Source organism: Ovis canadensis, chromosome 3 (assembly GCF_042477335.2).
Source record: "Ovis canadensis isolate MfBH-ARS-UI-01 breed Bighorn chromosome 3, ARS-UI_OviCan_v2, whole genome shotgun sequence".
NCBI classification, from domain to species: Eukaryota; Metazoa; Chordata; class Mammalia; order Artiodactyla; family Bovidae; genus Ovis; species Ovis canadensis.
Window position 1 is genome coordinate 99439208 of NC_091247.1, and position 17906 is coordinate 99457113.

At 46.0% G+C, this 17906-nt stretch overlaps 1 protein-coding gene across 1 annotated transcript in view; it reads right to left on the reverse strand.

The window, feature by feature from the left end:
- The window catches only part of SLC9A4 (solute carrier family 9 member A4), a 52516-nt gene extending 38784 nt beyond the window's left edge, over positions 1-13732 (reverse strand). Inside the window, exons 1-2 of the mRNA XM_069580573.1 lie at positions 12917-13732; positions 6820-7283 (exon numbers count right to left, since the gene is read on the reverse strand). Coding sequence (XP_069436674.1) covers positions 6820-7283; positions 12917-13172 — 720 coding nt within the window. The 5' untranslated portion in view covers positions 13173-13732. The remainder of the gene's footprint in view (positions 1-6819; positions 7284-12916) is intronic.
- Between the last annotated feature and the right edge of the window lie 4174 nt (positions 13733-17906).

A 17906-nucleotide genomic window follows, 5' to 3' on the forward strand; every position in this document is an offset into this window, starting at 1 on the left:
CCCTAATTTTACAGAACTCAGGCACAGAGATGACCAGAATCTTTCCTGGATCCTCACGCTGGACTTGACCGAACAAACCAACTCTATTTTGGAGAAAGACCGCTGGATTTCCTGCCCGCTGGACATGAGCCCGGTCTCCTCATTGGTAACATATGGGTTCTCTCCTGTCTTTCCAGCTCCATGAGTTGAACATTCAAAGGGTAAGAATAAAAGAGAAGAGAAAGGGGGACTTCGCTGGTGTCTCAGTGGTGAAGAAGCCACCTGCCAATGCAGGAGACACAGGGTCGATTCCTGGGTCAGGAAGATCCCACATGCCGACGAACAGCTAAGCCTCTGTGCCACAACTTTTGTGCTCCAGATGCCATGCTCTGCCACAAGAGAAGTCATGAGGAACCCATGCACTGCAATGGACAGTAGCCCCTGCTCCCTGCAACTAGAGAAAAGCCTAAGCATCAGTGAAGAGCCAGCACGGCCAAATACAGATAAAATGAGAAAAAAGAAGAGAATGGGAAGAGAACTTCCTGTGCACCCACGTCTGGTCCATCACGGCCAGGCCGGACGCCCTTCTGCACCTTTATTCCCTTTGCTATCGTTTCTTCATCTGTGAAATATGGTTATTCATTCAGGCCTGACAGTACAAATCTAGGGATTGGATCAAATAGTAAACGCACAAGTGACCCCATACAGAGCCTGGACATAGCAGCTGCCTCTCTCTTTCTGCTATGAAGCTGGCCATGAGATTCAGCTGAAGATGCGTGGTGCTTTAGTTGCTAAGTCGTGTCTGACTCTTGCGACCCCATGGACTATAGCCCACCAGGATCCTCCATCCATGGGATTTCCCAGGCAAGAATATTGGAGTGGCCAGCTCTTTCTCCAGGGGATCTCCCTGACCCAGGGATTGAACCCATGTCTTCTGCACTGGCAGGAGGGTTCTTCACCACTGAGCCACCTGGGAAGTATCTGCTGAGGATACTAGTTCTTATTTAAAAGGTACTTGGGTTTTGTCTCTGCTTCCTCTGCCCGCCACTAAGGAAGTTCTTATGATTAGAGCCATAACCTAACATTTGCAGCAAGAGGGAGAAGTTAAGTGTACAAGAGGCCTGGAGGGTCATTGCTCTTTTCCATGGTTCTGCGACATCTTCCCTTCAGCACCAGGCAGTTCTTCCGTGGATGAGGATCTGCAGTTGTCTCAAGTCACCCGCAAATCACAGGTCTCTCTCTGCTGACTCAGACTTTCTGCTGGAAGAGCCCGCGTGTGATGGCTGCCCTCCTCAATGAAAGGGTGAGTCCAAGCCCTGAGCTCAAAATACAACTGCCTTGCATTAAATACCAGTTGCTGTGAAACTGCTTTCTAAATCCAGCCCCGAGCTTCTCCAATTTCATGCAGGGACGCAGAAGGGCCCCAGCACACACTTAATATCACTGTGCTGTGGGTGACCACAGAGTGACCCGGAGTGACGTGTGGGCAAGCCCCCATCTCAACCTGGAGCCAATGCCACAGCAGCTTTGCTGGGTGGTCACAGCACCCGGCTGTGGAGGGTCACAGCCCTCCACAGATACTATGGTCAGCCAAAAATTGCAATTTTATTTTGAAATGATCATTTTTTTAAAAAGTCCAAGTGGAAGCAATTAAACTTTGGGAAAGTCAAACAAATGTTGTTAGCAAAGAACCCCCAAGCCGACAGGTCTAGATGTAAAATCTAGAGACAGTTCAGGCCAGAGTGAGTCTCAAGTTCAGAGGCAGCCAGAGAGATAGGAGAGCCCCGTGTTTTCGTGGCCGCCTGATGCAAAGAGCTGACTCATTGGAAACGACCTTGATGCTGGGAAAGACTAACAGCAAGAGAAGAGGGAGACGGAGGATGAGAATGGTTAGATGGTATCAGCAACTCAATGGACATGACTTTTAGCAAACTCTGGGAGATAGTGAAGGAAAGGGTCCATAGAGGTCTCAAAGGGTCAGACACGACTTAGCAACTGAACAATAAAGAATACGTCTCGGCAAGAAAGTCTATAGGTTGCATCAAGAAAGAGATTGTTCTATGAAAATCAAGTGAGGTGATACTGTCATTTCTAAATTCCTCTAACTGTGGAGCCCTATAGCAAGATCACAGATGTAAAGGCTTTTACCAAGGCCACAGATGCGGAACTCTGTACCAAGGTCACCTTTGGAAGTGACCGAGCCCCATAGCAACAGTTGCTTTGAATTCCCCTGACCTGAACCATACAGCTCTCGGACCCCTTATTAGGTAAAAATGCCCACCCTATAGCATCCTAACCGATCACCTAATGCCAGCCTTCTAGCAGGAGTTTCCTCTGTCTTGAAGCTATAATAATTGGCTACTATCCCGTGAAAGGGATCTCTCATTCTAAAAGACTCTATTCACCTCTCATTCTGTCTCATGTCTGCAAATTCTTCTCCACCTGGCGTGCAGACCATGATACTAAAGATTTAAGAAGAGCAAGTAGAATAATGGCCTCATGATGGGTTGCCAAGAGGCCTTACATGGCATTACAATCAGCAAGGGACCCCAAGGGACTTGGATATGAGCACAGTGAGATGACGTCTGGAGGCATCATAGCTCAGAAAGGCTGCCTTAGGAGGGGGGACTGGTTCCCAGCTGGCATCCCTTATTCTACTGTAACAAAACCCAAAGTAAGAAAGCATTTAAAGGAAGAAAGGGTGAGGGAAAGGGGATCTCCAAGATGAGTCTAGCTCAGTTCTTTCCCAGATGTAGCAACATTTTATATCCAGATGGGTCAGTTTCTTGACACTTAAAGGTCATGAACCAGGAGTTCTCAAACATTAGCCATTGTCTGAGATGCTGGTTAAGAATACAGATTCCCAGACTCCGTTCCCAGAGAGTGTGGATCAGTGGGTCTGGGGTGGGGTTTGGATGTCTGAGTGCCCATCAGACCCACCTGGGGGATTCTGAGGCACAGAGCTTGAGGGCCACGTGCTGAGAAATGAGGTCTCTGAATGGGCTGGCAGGCTGGAGTCCAGGGTCCTGTGGCGACTCACTGATGTCTTGGCTTTCTGAGATGCTCACCCAGCGGAAAAGCTTGTGCCCGTCTGATGAGCCTAGAGTCATGCTCAACACTTAGAGATTCTCATTATGAATAAAGGAAGTGATTTCTAATTTCAGGCGTGGGTCTCTTCCACTTGGTGAATCCACCCCCATATCTTGGATTATTTTCAAAGCCTTCCCCTGCCCCCGGTACTATCTATTTTGACATCAAATTCTCACAATAGAATATTGTGCCAGGATGAACAAGATCCTACTGTAGAGCACAGGGAACTGTATTCAATATCCTGGGATAAATCACAATGGAAAAGAATTTACAAAGGAAGGTGTATGTATATATATAACTGAGTCTCTTTGCTGCACAGAGAAAGTTAACACAACGTTGTAAATCAGCTTCAATAAAACTAATACATGAAAATTCTAAAAAGAGAAAATAAAATTATGACTAACAATACTAAAAAACTGTGTGCTAGGTGACTTACATAATTAATTGTAAAAGGGGAAAATTTTTTAAAGTTTATATGATTTTTGCTTATGTACAGTGTCAGAAAGCAAAATATGAAAAGAATATGAAGTAGGTTTGGCTACATACAAATTTAAAACTTTTACAGGATACCAAGATTTTAAGAAATTAAGGAACAGAATGGGAGAAAATATTTGTTTTTTATGTAGCATCCAAAAGTTTAAAATTTAGAAAGTTTTAAAAGTTCTTTTTTAAAGTTTTCTTTAAAAAAGAAAAAAAAAAACCAGCAAATGGTCTCAAAGAAAAGTGGACAAAAATCAATGCTTGCATACAATAATTGGGACACACTTATTAAATATGATTCATAGTTTATATGAAATCCAAGTTTAACTGATGTCCTATATACTTATTTAAGTCTGACAACCCTGATAGGACATGAACTTCCAATTTGCAGGATAAGAAACACTAATGATCTACAATTGTTGAAAAGATGTTTAATCATCATGCAAATTACAACAAACACTTGTCATCCATTTTTTCTCATTAGATGGGAAAACATTAAGAAAACAAGGCCCTTTGTTGACAGCAACAGAAGGAAATATGCACTTATTAATAACACATTTTCTATGGAAATATAAGCCCATAAAGATTTCCAGGAAATCTTGGCAGCTGTGTACATAAAAACTGAAATTAAGGTTTAATAGTTTATTTGGTAAAAAGAGGTGGGGTCCTGAGTGACCCTACTGCAAGCTCCCTGCAGCCTGACACCAGGGTAACATCCTCCAGCCAATAAGCTCCTTATTCAGGGACCAGTACTTGCACATCCATGTGAACTGGGGGCCAGTTCCCTGCCAGCTTGTGGGATTACTCAAAAGAATTTGATAAAGCATAGATACATGTATAACTGAATCACTTGGCTGTACACCTGAAACTAATACAACATTGCTAATCAATTATGGTCCAATATAAAAATTTCTAAAAAAGAGCAAAGAACCTCGTCTCATTCTCATTATTGCCACCCAAGTAAGCTAGTACAATGCCTAGAATAAAATAGGTACCAAATAAATGTTTGTTTAAAAAAAAGTCAAGCACATCTTTCCCAAGGAACCAGGAGGTACCCCATCCTTCTAACAGTGTCTTCTGCAGACACTGAGAGCTCACTCTGTTTCCGAGTGCAGCTCCCAGGTGACCCTGTGGGACGTGTTATGCCCTCCTCCCCTGAACTGTGAGTATACGTGACTAATACACTGTCATTAGTCTCATTGGTTAACTGCTGGAGTCACTCCTTAACCCTCGGGTGGGAATCCCTCCTTTATCAGCTGAATGAAGAAGAGGTGATTAGAACAGCATCTCTCAACTTTTTAAGTGCGCCTGCTTTTAAACACTTTTAATTTTTTCAGATTTTTTTCAGCATGGACCATTTTAAAGGTCTATCAAATTTGTTACAATATTGCTTCTGTTTCATGGTGTTTTTTTATTTGCCGTGACACATGCAAGATCTTAGCTCCCCAACCAGAGGTCGCACCTGTACCCCCTGCACAGGAAGGTGGGAGCCCCCAAGTACAACTACTTTTTAACCCAGAAAATTAACTTTCAAGAAACTATCCTATATAAAGGCACACAAGTACAAAAGAGAGAAGCATGTAGAAACAAGAATACTTATTGAAGTATTGTTTTTGAAAGTGAAAAATTGGCAACCACATGAATATCCATCCATGGAGAAATGGTTAAATAAATCATTGCAAATGTCATCTATGAAATACTCTGCAACAGTGGAAAAGCTCTAGAAAGAAGTCTAAGATTTGTTACATCTAAGCATACATCTGATGTAATCCCACCTAGTTTATGTAGAATGATGCAAGGAGATCCAACCAGTCAATCCTAAAGGAAATCAACCCTGAATATTCACTGCAAGGACTGATGCTGAAGCTTAAGCTCCAATACTTTGGCCACCTGATGTGAAGAAGTGACTCATTGGCAAAGACCCTGATGCTGGGAAAGATTGAGGGCAGGAGAAGAAGTGGATGGCAGAGGATGAGATGGTTGGATGGCATCACCGACTCAATGAACATGAATCTACGAAAATTCCAGGAGATAGTGAAGGACAAGGATGCCTGGAGTTCTCCAATACAACTTAGCAACTGAACAACAACAACGCTTACCTATGCATATGCCTGTGTTCAAGATAAAGACCAGAAGGGATATGGAAACTGGATCCAGGGGGGTGAGGAGAGGGCCAGGTGGAGGCTTTTGTTTACTCGGTATAATTTCGTACTGTTGGAGTCTTTTACACTGAAAGTGCATTCTAGTATTTGTTATGTGATGTGATATGAATGTAAAAATGAGAAAAGTGCATCAAAGTTTATAGAAAATCATGGAGACTAACCCTGGTGAAAGTTTACAGTGACATAAGGAAACAGCAGTGCAACAGCCAGTCTAGAATATTCCAGCACCTCTAGCCAAAGACACCTCTGGGGTGGATGCTCTGTGCTGATCTGGCCTGTAAAGCCTTCTCAGCTTCTCTCCCAGAGGACTCCTAAGCAAAGGTGCCCCCTCACATTCTCTATGGGAGTCACACAACTGAGTCACACAGACAAGCCAATGCATTCATGCAATTCCGCCATCATCTCTCTCCCTACCCCTATCTTTTATTCTAACTTCATCATCTAAATCAGGACTTAAGAAAGAAATCTAAAAGGTGAGGTCTGATGCTGAGAGAACATTAAATCCAAAGTATTGCTTCTCCCAGGCTTCCCAGGTGTCAGTGGTAAAGAATCCGCCTGCCAGGGCAGGAGACAGAAGAGACACAGGTTCAACCACTGGGTTGGGAAGATCCCCTGGAGAAGGGAATGACAACCCACTCCAGTATTCCTGCCTGGAGAATCCCATGGACAGAGGAGCCTGCCAACTATAGTCCATGGGGTTGTAAAAGCGCTGGACACGACTTAGAAACTAAACAACAATAATGTTGCTCGTCCCAGTGTGAAAACCCAGAAGAGCCTTTGCAAGGGTTTCTGCAAAGTGAAAACCAAAGTCACTAGACTTATGCATCCTCTCCCCTGTTTCTCTCTTTAAAGAAGACAGTGGGGATTTCCCTGGCAGTCCAGTGGTTAGGACTTTGCCTTCCAGTGCAGGGGGTTGCAGGTTCAATCCCTGGTGGAGGTGCTAATACCCCACATTCTTCTTGGCCAAAAAAACACAGAACTTAAAACAGAAGCTAGTGAAGGCGAGCAGTGTAGCAAGCCAGGGTAGGCACCCTGCAGATCCCAGCGGCAGATGTGGCCAGGCCGCCCGACCCCCGCCCTGCTCCCTGGGGATGTGTGTGCGTCTCACCACGCTGATGCCGTCATTGAGCAGGGCTTCCCCAAAGATCATCATGTGTAGCTGCTCGTTCACACGCGCCTCCTCGAACACGGCCAGGACGGCCACCGGGTCCACGGCCGACATGAGGCTCCCGAACAGCAGGTTCTGAAGCAGGTTGACGTCGCCCAGCCCAAAGGCCGGAACCTGGCAGACCAGGTAGAGCGAGAGGCCGATGCCGAAGGCGTTGAGCAGGGCGCCCAGGCCCGCCCACCACAGGATGGAGCCGAGGTTCTCGAAGAAGGGCCGCGTGGGCATGAAGTAGCCGCTCTCCAGGACGATGGGCGGGAGCAGGTACAAGAAATAGATGCTCGAGTCCATCACTGGCGGGGACTTGTGGTCCGTTCCGAAGATGACCGCGCCTACCAGCGCCCCCACGAGGATGAGCAGGCAACTCTCGGGCATGAGGCGGGGTAGCCTGCGGTTGAGGTGGAAGCCTGCGGAGCAGAGAACCACGGTGAGAGGTGGGCAGGTAACCCGGCTCTGGCCGCTGGGACACCAGGGGAGGTGGGTGCCAGGGGCCTTTCAGAGCCACGCGGATGGGTACCCAGGCAAGCCGGCGCGCATCTCCCAGCCTCAGCATCCTTGTCAAGGCTGGAGCTTGACAAGATCAATGCTTCCCACAGCCTGCGCAGGTTCTAGGATCTTCTCAGTCCTTCCGTGCCCTCCTGCCTCCTGCTGCTTTCTGTCTCCTCCATCCTGAGGGCTATGAGAGGGAGAACTCGGCTCTCATGCAAAACTCGCCTTTGAAGCTCAAGCAAGAGTCTTGAGGGATCCACAGGATAAACTAGCGAATTTAATAAAAAAAAATAAGCAACTTCCCAGGTATAGAGAATGAACTAGTAGTTACCAGTGGGGAGGGGGACGGGGCCAGGGTAAGATATAGGTAGGGGAGTCAGAGGTGCAAATTATTAGGTGAAGCATAAGCTACAAGGATGTATTGTACAGCATAGAGAATACAGTCAATATTTTATAACTACAGATAGAGCATATCTTCCCAGGTGGTTCTAGTGGTAAAGAACCCGCCTGCCAATGCAGGAGACATGAAAGGCACAGGTTCTGATCCCTGGGTTGGGAAGATCTCCTGGAGAAGGAAATGGCAACCCATTCCAGTATTCTTCTTTGGAGAATTCCATGGACAGAGGAACCCGGCTGGCTACAGTCCATAGGGTTGAACAGAGTCGGACACAACGGAAGACTTAGCACCCATGCATAAATGGAGTATAACCTTTAAAAATTATGAATCACTATGTCTTATACCTGTAACTTATATATACATCTGCACTTCAACTAAAAATAAAATAAAACAAGCATTTTTAATTTAAAAAAAAAAGTCTATCATGGGGATTCAATACCAGCTCCTTCCAATGTACACCTTCTCGACCAAACCAATAAATAAAGATGAAAAGTCTTTGTTTCCCTGATTTAACCAATGACATTGCCACCCAGCCAGCCGCTTAAGAGGAAGTCAAGTGGCATTCTTATGGGGACTCCATCACCTCTGCTCCTCATGCATCAGCAACCTATTTCATCACTTACACCTTCCACTCGCTGCCCTTGACGCGTATCTACTCTTCTCCACGCCCGCGGCTTTCACTGAGGGCAGGGCCTCCCCACTTCTCATCCACTCACTGCAGTGTCTTCCTGACCTCCTACTTCACCCCCCAACTCCCAGCCCATTCCACATCCTGCTGCCAGATGCTCTATACCATGTATATCTGGGCGTCGAATCCCCACTCAAGGGATACAGTCCACGGGGGTTGTAAAAAGTCAGACACGACTGAGCAACTAAACAACAACAAGGACTTACATAATCGAGTAACAGAAGGGAAGGCATTTTAGAAGGGGAGAACTCGGAGAGAAATAGCGGAGAGTCAGGAATAGCCCAGCTACATAGTTTCAAAAATACCTTCATTCATCGAGTAGATTCACCTTGTTACTGAGTCCAAACTTGCTCTTTGGAGGGTCTGGATGCCAGTTTCTTTTATAAAACTCAGAGACAGAGGAGGTGAGGAATTAAAGTAAAAAGCCCTATAATCTTGCAAATATCTCCTGGGATGGCTAGCACTGGGAGGGCATGTGTTAATTTCCTCCATCCCATAGCAATCCACAGGTGGACCCAATCAGGGTGTTTCCCTGAACAAAGGCACTTTGGTTTAACCTTCAGGCAGAGGGGCTGGGTTCACCAAGGCAGGCCATTATGTACAGACAGTATCCTCTTAGTAAACAGAAGCAACGAGAAGGAAAGGTTGAAGTAAAAGAAACAGATCCGACCTGTAGTCAGATTTTGTTCTTCCCTGCAGCAATCTGACTGGAGCACATTTTTACTGGGAAGGTTATTAGGGGAAGAGTTGCAAGATAATTTCGAGCTAAACAATGGAGGGCGTGAAATTCAAGGCTAAAGAGGTGGTATTAGTCCCTCCGTCCTGTCTGAATCTATGCAGCACTATGGACTATAGTATGTAGCCCACCAAGCTCTGCTGTCCATGGAATGTTCCAGGCAAGAATACTGGAGTGAGTTGCCATTTCCTTTCTCCCTCCCATAGGCCTTGGGGAACATGGAAGGTCTTCTGAGGAATTTTCAGATTCAGAGCTTGTGGGCTTCCCTGACCGCAGCTGTGAATTTCTCCGTCTACCGTTAGCAGGCAGCTTAATACAATGGACTTTAATTAGTATCCAGAGACACAGCAAACCACACACCGGCCCGCTGGCTTCAAGACCAGTTTAAGCTCTCCTTCTAGAGTGCTGCTTTCTCTTTTTCTTCCTTTTTCCTTATTTACTTATTTTTGGCTGTGCAGCATTGCCAAGGGCATTGCATGAGGGCTTTCTTCAGTTAAGGTAAGTGGAAGCTACACTCAAGCTTTGGGGGCCCAGGCTTCTCACTGCGGTGGCCTTTTCTGTTGCAGGACACAGGCTGTAGCGCATAGACTTCAGCAGTTGTGGTACATAGGCTTAGCTGCCCCGCAGCATGTGGGATCTTCCTGGACCAGGGATCGAACCCGTGTCCCCTGCATTGGCAGGCAGATTCTTAAGCACTGGACCACGAGGGAAGCGCTCCCCATTTCTTACTAACAGCTCCCTTCTTCTCCTTCTCCCCTCTCTTGCTCCTCTTCCTTCTTCAATGAGTGCTTATTTTAATCACACTTCACTTTTAAAATACGTAAGGTAGGCAGAAGAGCCCCTGGTGTGATTTTTTTCAGGCCCTGTGTCTCCCCCGGGGTGGTGCTGCTTCCAGGAATTGAGTTTCCTGAAATGAGCCCACATCACCTGCCTGAAACTAAGGTGCGTCTACTCACTGATAGCAGGAAGAGGGATCAGCCTGTAGCAGGGCCCTTTCAGGGAAATACTTTGTGAATTTCACCTTCCACAACTCTTCTCCCTTTCCATAATGGACAAAACAGTCACTCACTGTTAGACTTTACAGTTTCAGGGCCTGAAACTTAAATGGTCACAGATAACTAAGTGCTGCCTGAAAGTCAGAGATGGCCCTTGTTGGAACACCTATGAGGCACGACTAGATTCACCCATCTTCTCCTCTGAGGCTGGGGACCGAAATGACTCACACACATTGCCTGGGCGCTCAATACACGTGTTTTGGTAGAAGACTGAATAAAAGAATGAATGAAAATACTAGCGATTATTAATCAGATTTTGATTCAAGCTTTATAATATAGAATCTAAAAAATCTTTATGGACTCCTTAAGTATTAAAGTTTTATGTCATTGTTATGATGACGATTATTTTGCTATCATATATAAAGTTATCCAGTCAATCCTAAAGGATATCAATCCTGAATATTCATGGGACGGACTGGTGCTGAAGCTGAAGCTCCAATACTTTGGTTACCTGGTTCGAAGAGCCGACTCATTGGGAAAGACCTGATGCTGGGAAAAACTACGGGCAAGAGAAGGGGGCGACAGAGGATGAGATGGTTGGATGGCATCACTGACTCAAATGGACATGAGTTTGAGCAAGCTCCAGGAGGTAGTGAAGGATGGGAAAGCCTGGTGTGTTGCAGTCCATGGGGCTGTGAAGAAACGGGCACGACTTTGCGACTGAACAGCAACAACAATGAAGCTACAAGCCCAGTGTTTGGATCACACTATACATTCACTAAATTTGACCTTCATTTCAAGTCGCTCAATTGTGTCCGACTCTGCAACCCCATGGACTATACAGTCCACGGAATTCTCCAGGCCTTTCCCTTCTCCAGGGGATCTTCCCAAACCAGGAATCGAACCGGCGTCTCCTGCATTGCAGGCAGATTCTTTACCAACTGAGCTATCAGGGAAGCCCTCTTTTCACGTACAATACAAAAATAATCTGAATTCTTAAAGGCCAGCAAATGTGACATTGTTTTTCAATAGGCATGCGCCAACTGATAGCTTACTTTAGTTTTCTTTTTCTATAGCATGTTGAGTTGCATCCACATGAAAATCAAGAACACTTAGGCAGCAGTTCAGTGAACAACAGCATCCTCACAGGACTCTCAACTTGCAGACATAGTCTGGGCTCGTGCAACACCTCTATAGGACTATCCGTGTTCTCTGCTGGCATAAATCATACACTGTGTGCACTGGGATGTTTAGTGGTGTAGAATGGAAGCTTCTTTTCCATTAGAAAATCCTTATTTGCACCAAGAAGAGATCTCAGGAATAATTTCACAGATGAACAAATTGAGATTAAAAAAGACAGCGTGACTAGCTAGTCAGTGGCAGATTTAGTTTCCTGGTTCCAGACCAACTTCACGCATTCCTGTGGAAAGGAAGGGAATGGGTGGGACCAGAATCACTGGCATTTTGACAAAGGACACCTCAAGGTCACAGAAGATCACTTGGACTGTTCTTAGCATCCGTGTGGTTGCAGGAAAGGTGATAGACCCCTAGCTCTGAAGTGAGAATATCATCCCCCTGGGAAACCCCATGATTACTTGAGCACTTCTGAGAAATAATGTGAGACCCTCTGTGTCACTGGGTCATGTGACCGCACAAGAGTTCTTCAAACTGACAAGTTATCTGCATACCTTATGAGCTCAAAATGAATGGCAGTTATGAAGGGCGCCTAATGAATATGCCGGTGCCCCCAACATCCACGAGGAGCGAGTTCAGTGAAAAGGCCAGCATCCTGAGTTAACTGTCTGATTTCTTGGCTTAACCCACACTTCACAGCCATTCCAGACAAAACATATAAATAACCACCCACATGCTTCACTGTGCCTCCTTCAGTGAGGCTATCTACTCAAATAACAAAGTTTATCACCAAGGCAAAGGAGATGCTATGCTTGACCATTGAGATGAATGTATCCGCTTTCCACTCTGGAATACCTGTTTTTAAGGAGACAAGGGGTGAAGTTGGGGATTAAATGGTCTCAGAGTGGAATCCATCACTTGGGCTGGAGGCACTGAGAACCCTGGCTAGAATTTCACCCATGAGCTTGAATCTACTTTATGTCGCAGAAGAAACCACAAGTGTGCCCTTGGCTCCTCTTGGCTCAGGTGTAAACCAAGATTCTACTGACAGATACCATCTCTAATTCCACCTCCCTCGTCACTGAGGGCTATGAGTTGCCACTGGTTGTCTTGTTTCTTGCTTTCTGTCAATTTTCAAGGAGCACATACCACTTTTAAAAATGAACAAAGAGAGTCATTGATGAAGCCCATGGTTCCATGGCCAAGAATGAAGAAAGCGCATTTTACAGAAGAATCATTATGTGGGTCCTAAGATTTCCAGTGGGCATCACCCCAAGGTCAGCATACTTTACTCCGCATTTCTTAACGCACAGAACTTGAGATTTTTACATACCAAGTAATGTCACATGACTATCACCCTGAAAGGAGATGAAATAGAAACAACCCAGAGCCCAGAAGTAGGTCCTTAAATTTCATAGCACAACCTGAAGCAATAAATGGCCAAAAATCAGTTATGCCTTTCCCTTGAGTCAAGAGAATAGAATTTTCATGTAATAGCAGCAATAGTTAAAATCCACTTGACCCACCACCTACAACGCGTATTCATACACATTATCTCGCATAGAAAACAACTGGTTAGGTAAGACACTCGGGGCCCTTACCTATTTTTGCAAGTGATGCTAGGAGTATCCAGAGGGTGACCTCGTAGGGAATTTGCACGTAGGCATAATCCAGTGTGAAGACAGATATTGCCTCGGCTGGCTGGGAGCTGGCAGCAGCGAACCGGACATTAAGCTCACGCTGGGCAGAGGAATCTGTGGATCTGTTCAACTCAGAAGATGCTCCGCAACACTGGAGGGTGGCTAGCAACAGGCACCAGTTCCAAGGACAGAAAGGCACAAGCCCCCGAACGCCCATGCTGTGAGCTTCTCTCCAGGCATGTGCCCTGATGCACCACTCTCGTGAAGAGAGGAGGAATTTCAGAGCGCACCAGCCTCCACCTGGGTCGCAGGTGATGTACACACAGCCCGTGGGTCACTCCGGGAAGAGTCCAAGCGTGTCACTGAGTTCCAAGTATAGATGTTTTCAAGTCCCCTTTAGAGCATTTGTGTTCAGGCAACACAGCTTCTGACTCAAATGCATCCTGTCACTCAACAGATTCGAGAAAGCCCAGGGAACTAACTACCTGTGTGACTTCCATCCGATCGTGATTCGAAGAGCAATTTATGAAGCAGAAATACCTGTTCCTTTAAAGCTGTTTCCTCACGTCACTGCACACTGGTTTCATTTTGTGAGCGAAAATTAAAAAGAACACCATGGTTCTCATTCCAGGTGTCGCTAGGGCCCTCCTAACCAGGAAGAGGGTCCTTCCCTCTCTCCCAGAAACCTGGGTTGCACCTGCTCCTCTCTCCTCCCCCTGCTAGCTCCCTTGGTTTGAATGGCCAAGGCTGCAGGTAGCTCTTGAACCACACTTAATTATTTGTTCAGATTTGACTTCTGTAATGAAATGCTTTCCGAGTTCTCTGGCAGTTACACTGCTGACACCTAGTGGTCGGCGTCAGTACTACACCTTGGAAGGTTCAATTAATGGTGAAGTCAAGGCTATGGTTTTCCCAATAGTCATGTATGGATGTGAGAGTTGGACTATAAAGAAAACTGAGCATTGAAGAATTGATGCTTTTGAACTGTTCTGTTGGAGAAGACTCTTGAGAGTCCTTTAGACTGCAAGGAGATCCAACCAGTCCATCCTAAAGGAAATCAGTCCTAGGTGTCCATTGGAAGGACTGATGTTGAAGCTGAAACTGCAATATTTTGGCCACCTGATGCGAAGAGCTGACTCATTTTTTCAAATGAGACCCTGATGCTGGGAAAGATTGAAGGTAGGAGAAGGGGATGACAGAGGATGAGATCGTTGGATGTCATCACCGACTCAATGGACATGAATTTGAGTAAGCTCTGGGAGTTGGTGATGGACAGGGAGGCCTGGCGTGCTGCGGTTCATAGGGTCGCAAAGAGTCAGACTGAGCAACTGAACTGAACTGAATTGATTCGTCATTTCAGTGGTGTCTGACTCTCTGTGACCCCATGGACTGTATTACCCCAGACTCCTCAGTCCATGGAATTCTCCAGGAAAGAATACTGGAGTGGGTTGACATTCCCTTCTCCAGGGGATCTGCCCTATCCAGAGGTTATACCTGGGTGTCCTGCATTGCAGGCAGAGTCTTTACTGTGAGCCACCAGGGAAGCTCAGGGATTAAGGTGACCATATAATCATCATCTAAACCAGGTTCATAGATGAATAGATTTGAAATATGATGGAGGGAAAACTCAGCTTGCAAAGCAGAGCACCAAAGGAATTTTTATGGCATTTTAGGTCAGCAAACTAATGACCCATCTGAAGCTTTTGGTTTAATCATCTGATGACTGTATTAGCAGTAGAAACCTGGCTTCCTCTGACCATTTTTGCTGCCAGCTCCCAAGAAGCCTTGTGATCTTTGTCATCTGCTCTTCTAAACCCGTCTACTCGTGGAGTCCAGTGGTGTGGAGGATGTCAGTGGAATGACATCCTCTTCCAGTGGATCCCTTGTAATTTAAGTGACCAAATCCGGTCCACCCTCAAGAGACTAATTAAGGGGTGATGTACCCAGCAGAGAAATCTCTCTTCACCTAGGACTTCAACTGTGCGCAGCTGGAAGCAAAGTTTGAGGTGGAGGGTGCTGGTTTTCTTCCTTTTTACCCTCAGTTTCACAAAGCCACTTCTGTTCTGAAAGAGCAGAATTGACTTTTCTGTGCTTGCCCATGGTTAATTAGATAATCACCTTCCTCCAAGAATAGTTTTAAACAAAATGATCAGCACATCTTTTCTTCTTTCCCCAGTAGGCGGTACAATAGACTTTGCTGAAAAGTATCTGCACAGCGCTTCTGGAATTGAAGTATCCATGCTTGCCCCAAAGCTCTTGTTACTTTGTTGGGGCTCAAATTTGATTCTTTTTTTAGGAAGAAAGGAGAAGAAAGCAGTGATAGAGAATTGGCCGGTGCTGTCCAGAAACACCATTTGCTTTCCAAGCCCGCAACTAGCAATTAAGCTGGATGGCCTCAGATCAAGGGCTGGCACGTCACACCCTAAATTGAAAGCCTGCATCCCGCGCTGGAGTGAAGTCAAGAGCTTTGACCCCGCTCTCAGGACAGAAGAGCCGAGCTCTGTCTCTGCTCCCCAAATTCAAACTTCCACTACTCAGGGAGGAACAGAGGATGCTGCGGAAGGGTGCAGTATACTCTGGGAGTATAATCTGGGAGATTCCGCATTGTGAGGGGAGGAGAGGCACCATGGTGCTGCAGGTGGATGGGGTGGGTGTGAATATGAGCTCTGAAATGAAACACGTCTTCACACCAGAGTGTGGCTCCTGGCTCGGTCTTACAAGTCCAATGTGATTGCTTCCCTGAGGGAATAGGGATTTTATAGAGACAAGAAAGTTGAAGTTGTGTGATCCTGGGCGTCTTCTAAACCCCACAGAGCTTCAGCTGCCTTATTGATGGTGATGATGATGGTTATGATGGTGATGGTGGTGATGATGATGACTGTCTTAAAGGTGATGTGAAGATTAAGTGATATAACACATGTCTGAGAGGAAAGTGCTTAGTACATAATAGACACCAGGTGAATTTTATTTTTTTTTAATTTATTGGCATATAGTTGCTTTGCAATGTTGGGTTATTACAGTAAATTGGATCATTTATACATGTATATATATATCCCAGGTGGCTCAGTGGTAAAGAATCTGCACGCAAATGCAGGAGATGTGGGTTTAGTTCCTGGGTCGGGAAGATCTCCTAGAGAAGTAAACAGCGACCCACCCCAGTATTCTTGCCTGGAGAACCCCATGGACAGAGGCACCTGGTGGGCTACAGTCCATGGGGTGGCAAGCTGGACACGACTTAGCAACTAAACAACAACAGGCTTCCAAAGTGGCACTAATGGTAAAGAATACATTTGAATCAGTTCTGATGAGATGGATGAAACTGGAGTCAATTAAACAGAGTGAAGTAAGATGGCAATGATGACCCTGTATGCGAGACAGCAAAAAAGACACAGATGTGTGTAGCAGACTTCTGGACTCAGAGGGAGAGGGAGAGGGTGGGATGGTTTGGGAGAATGGCATTGAAACATGTAAACATGTAAGAAATGAATCACCAGTCTATGTCCGATGCAGGATACAGCATGCTTGGGGCTGGTGCACGGGGATGACCCAGAGAGATGTTATGGGGAGAGAGATGGGAGGGGGGTTCATGTTTGGGATCGCATGTACACCCATGATGGATTCATGTCAATGTATGGCAAAACCAATACAGTATTGTAAAGTAAAATAAAGTGAAAATTAAAATTAAAAAAAAATCACCCACCAATGCAGGAGACATAAGAGACTCAGGTTCAGTCTCTGGGTCCAGAAGATCCCCTGGAGGAGGCCATGGTTATTCTTGCCTGGGAAACTCCATGGACATCGGAGCCTGACGGGCTACAGTCCACAGGGTCACAAAGAGTCAGACATTACTGAAGTGATTTAGCATGCATGCACGCACATCATGCTTTGAGCTTCAGCCAAGCTGTGTGTGTCTCGGCGGTACATTCTCTTCTGTTGCTGAGAAGTACTTAATTTTTGCATGTACAGCTATTGATGGATTGGTGCACGCTATGCCGGGAATCACTCCATTACCTCTTGGCCCCAAATTCACCATTCAGTATCCACTCCATGGAATGGACTTAGTTTCTGAAGCATTTATCCTTATCCCTTATGGTGAGCACAGTGGAGCTCCATCAGCAGAGGGAGCTGGAGGGGCCGTGAAGGAGAGCCTTCCTGTTTCCCGCTGCTGTGTTCCGTGTTTTTCTTCCTCTTGCTGCTCCATCAATCAGCAGCAAGGGTGTGTGATGTCTGCCGGTGCCCCTCCCAAGCTGTACACACAGAGTAAACCGTCTCTCATCTGTCCTGGACGCCATGCAGTTTAAGCCTCTGGCCCACAATGGATACCCTCCTACCCCACCCATGCCCCTGTGCACACCCACATTGCTCTGACTCACCTGCACACTGGCTTCCCAGATGGTGCTAGTGGTAAAGAACCCTCCTACCAGTACCGGAGACATGGGTTCGATCCCTGGGTGGGGAGGATCCCTCTGGAGGAGGGTATGGCAACCCACTCGTACTCTTGCCTGAAAACGTTACGTCCATGAACAGACGAGGGCGACAGTTCATCGGGTCGCAGAGAGTACGACTTGAGCACAGCCTAACATAAGGGATAAAAATATATTTACACTTTCACTTTCTACTTGGAAATAATATTTTACTACTTCAAGCTGTGTGCCTTACACAAAGGCCCCTACCTTGTCCCTTGTACGTTGATATTACGTCTACCTGCATTGAAAATTGCATCAGAAAATGTCAGTTTTTGCTCTCAATGGACTGCATCCTGGATATTTGAAATATTATGTCATGCAACTCCGGATCTTATGAAATCCTATGTAGGATGCTACTTTGTTTAAGCAGGCAACTGACCTACTTGGACTCAAGCCCAAAATTCTAACCAGCCTTGCGGTTTGACTGTCAGTTTTATTTCACTGTCCTTCGGTTTGGGCTTGTCCCTGGAACTCAGGAAGCAGTC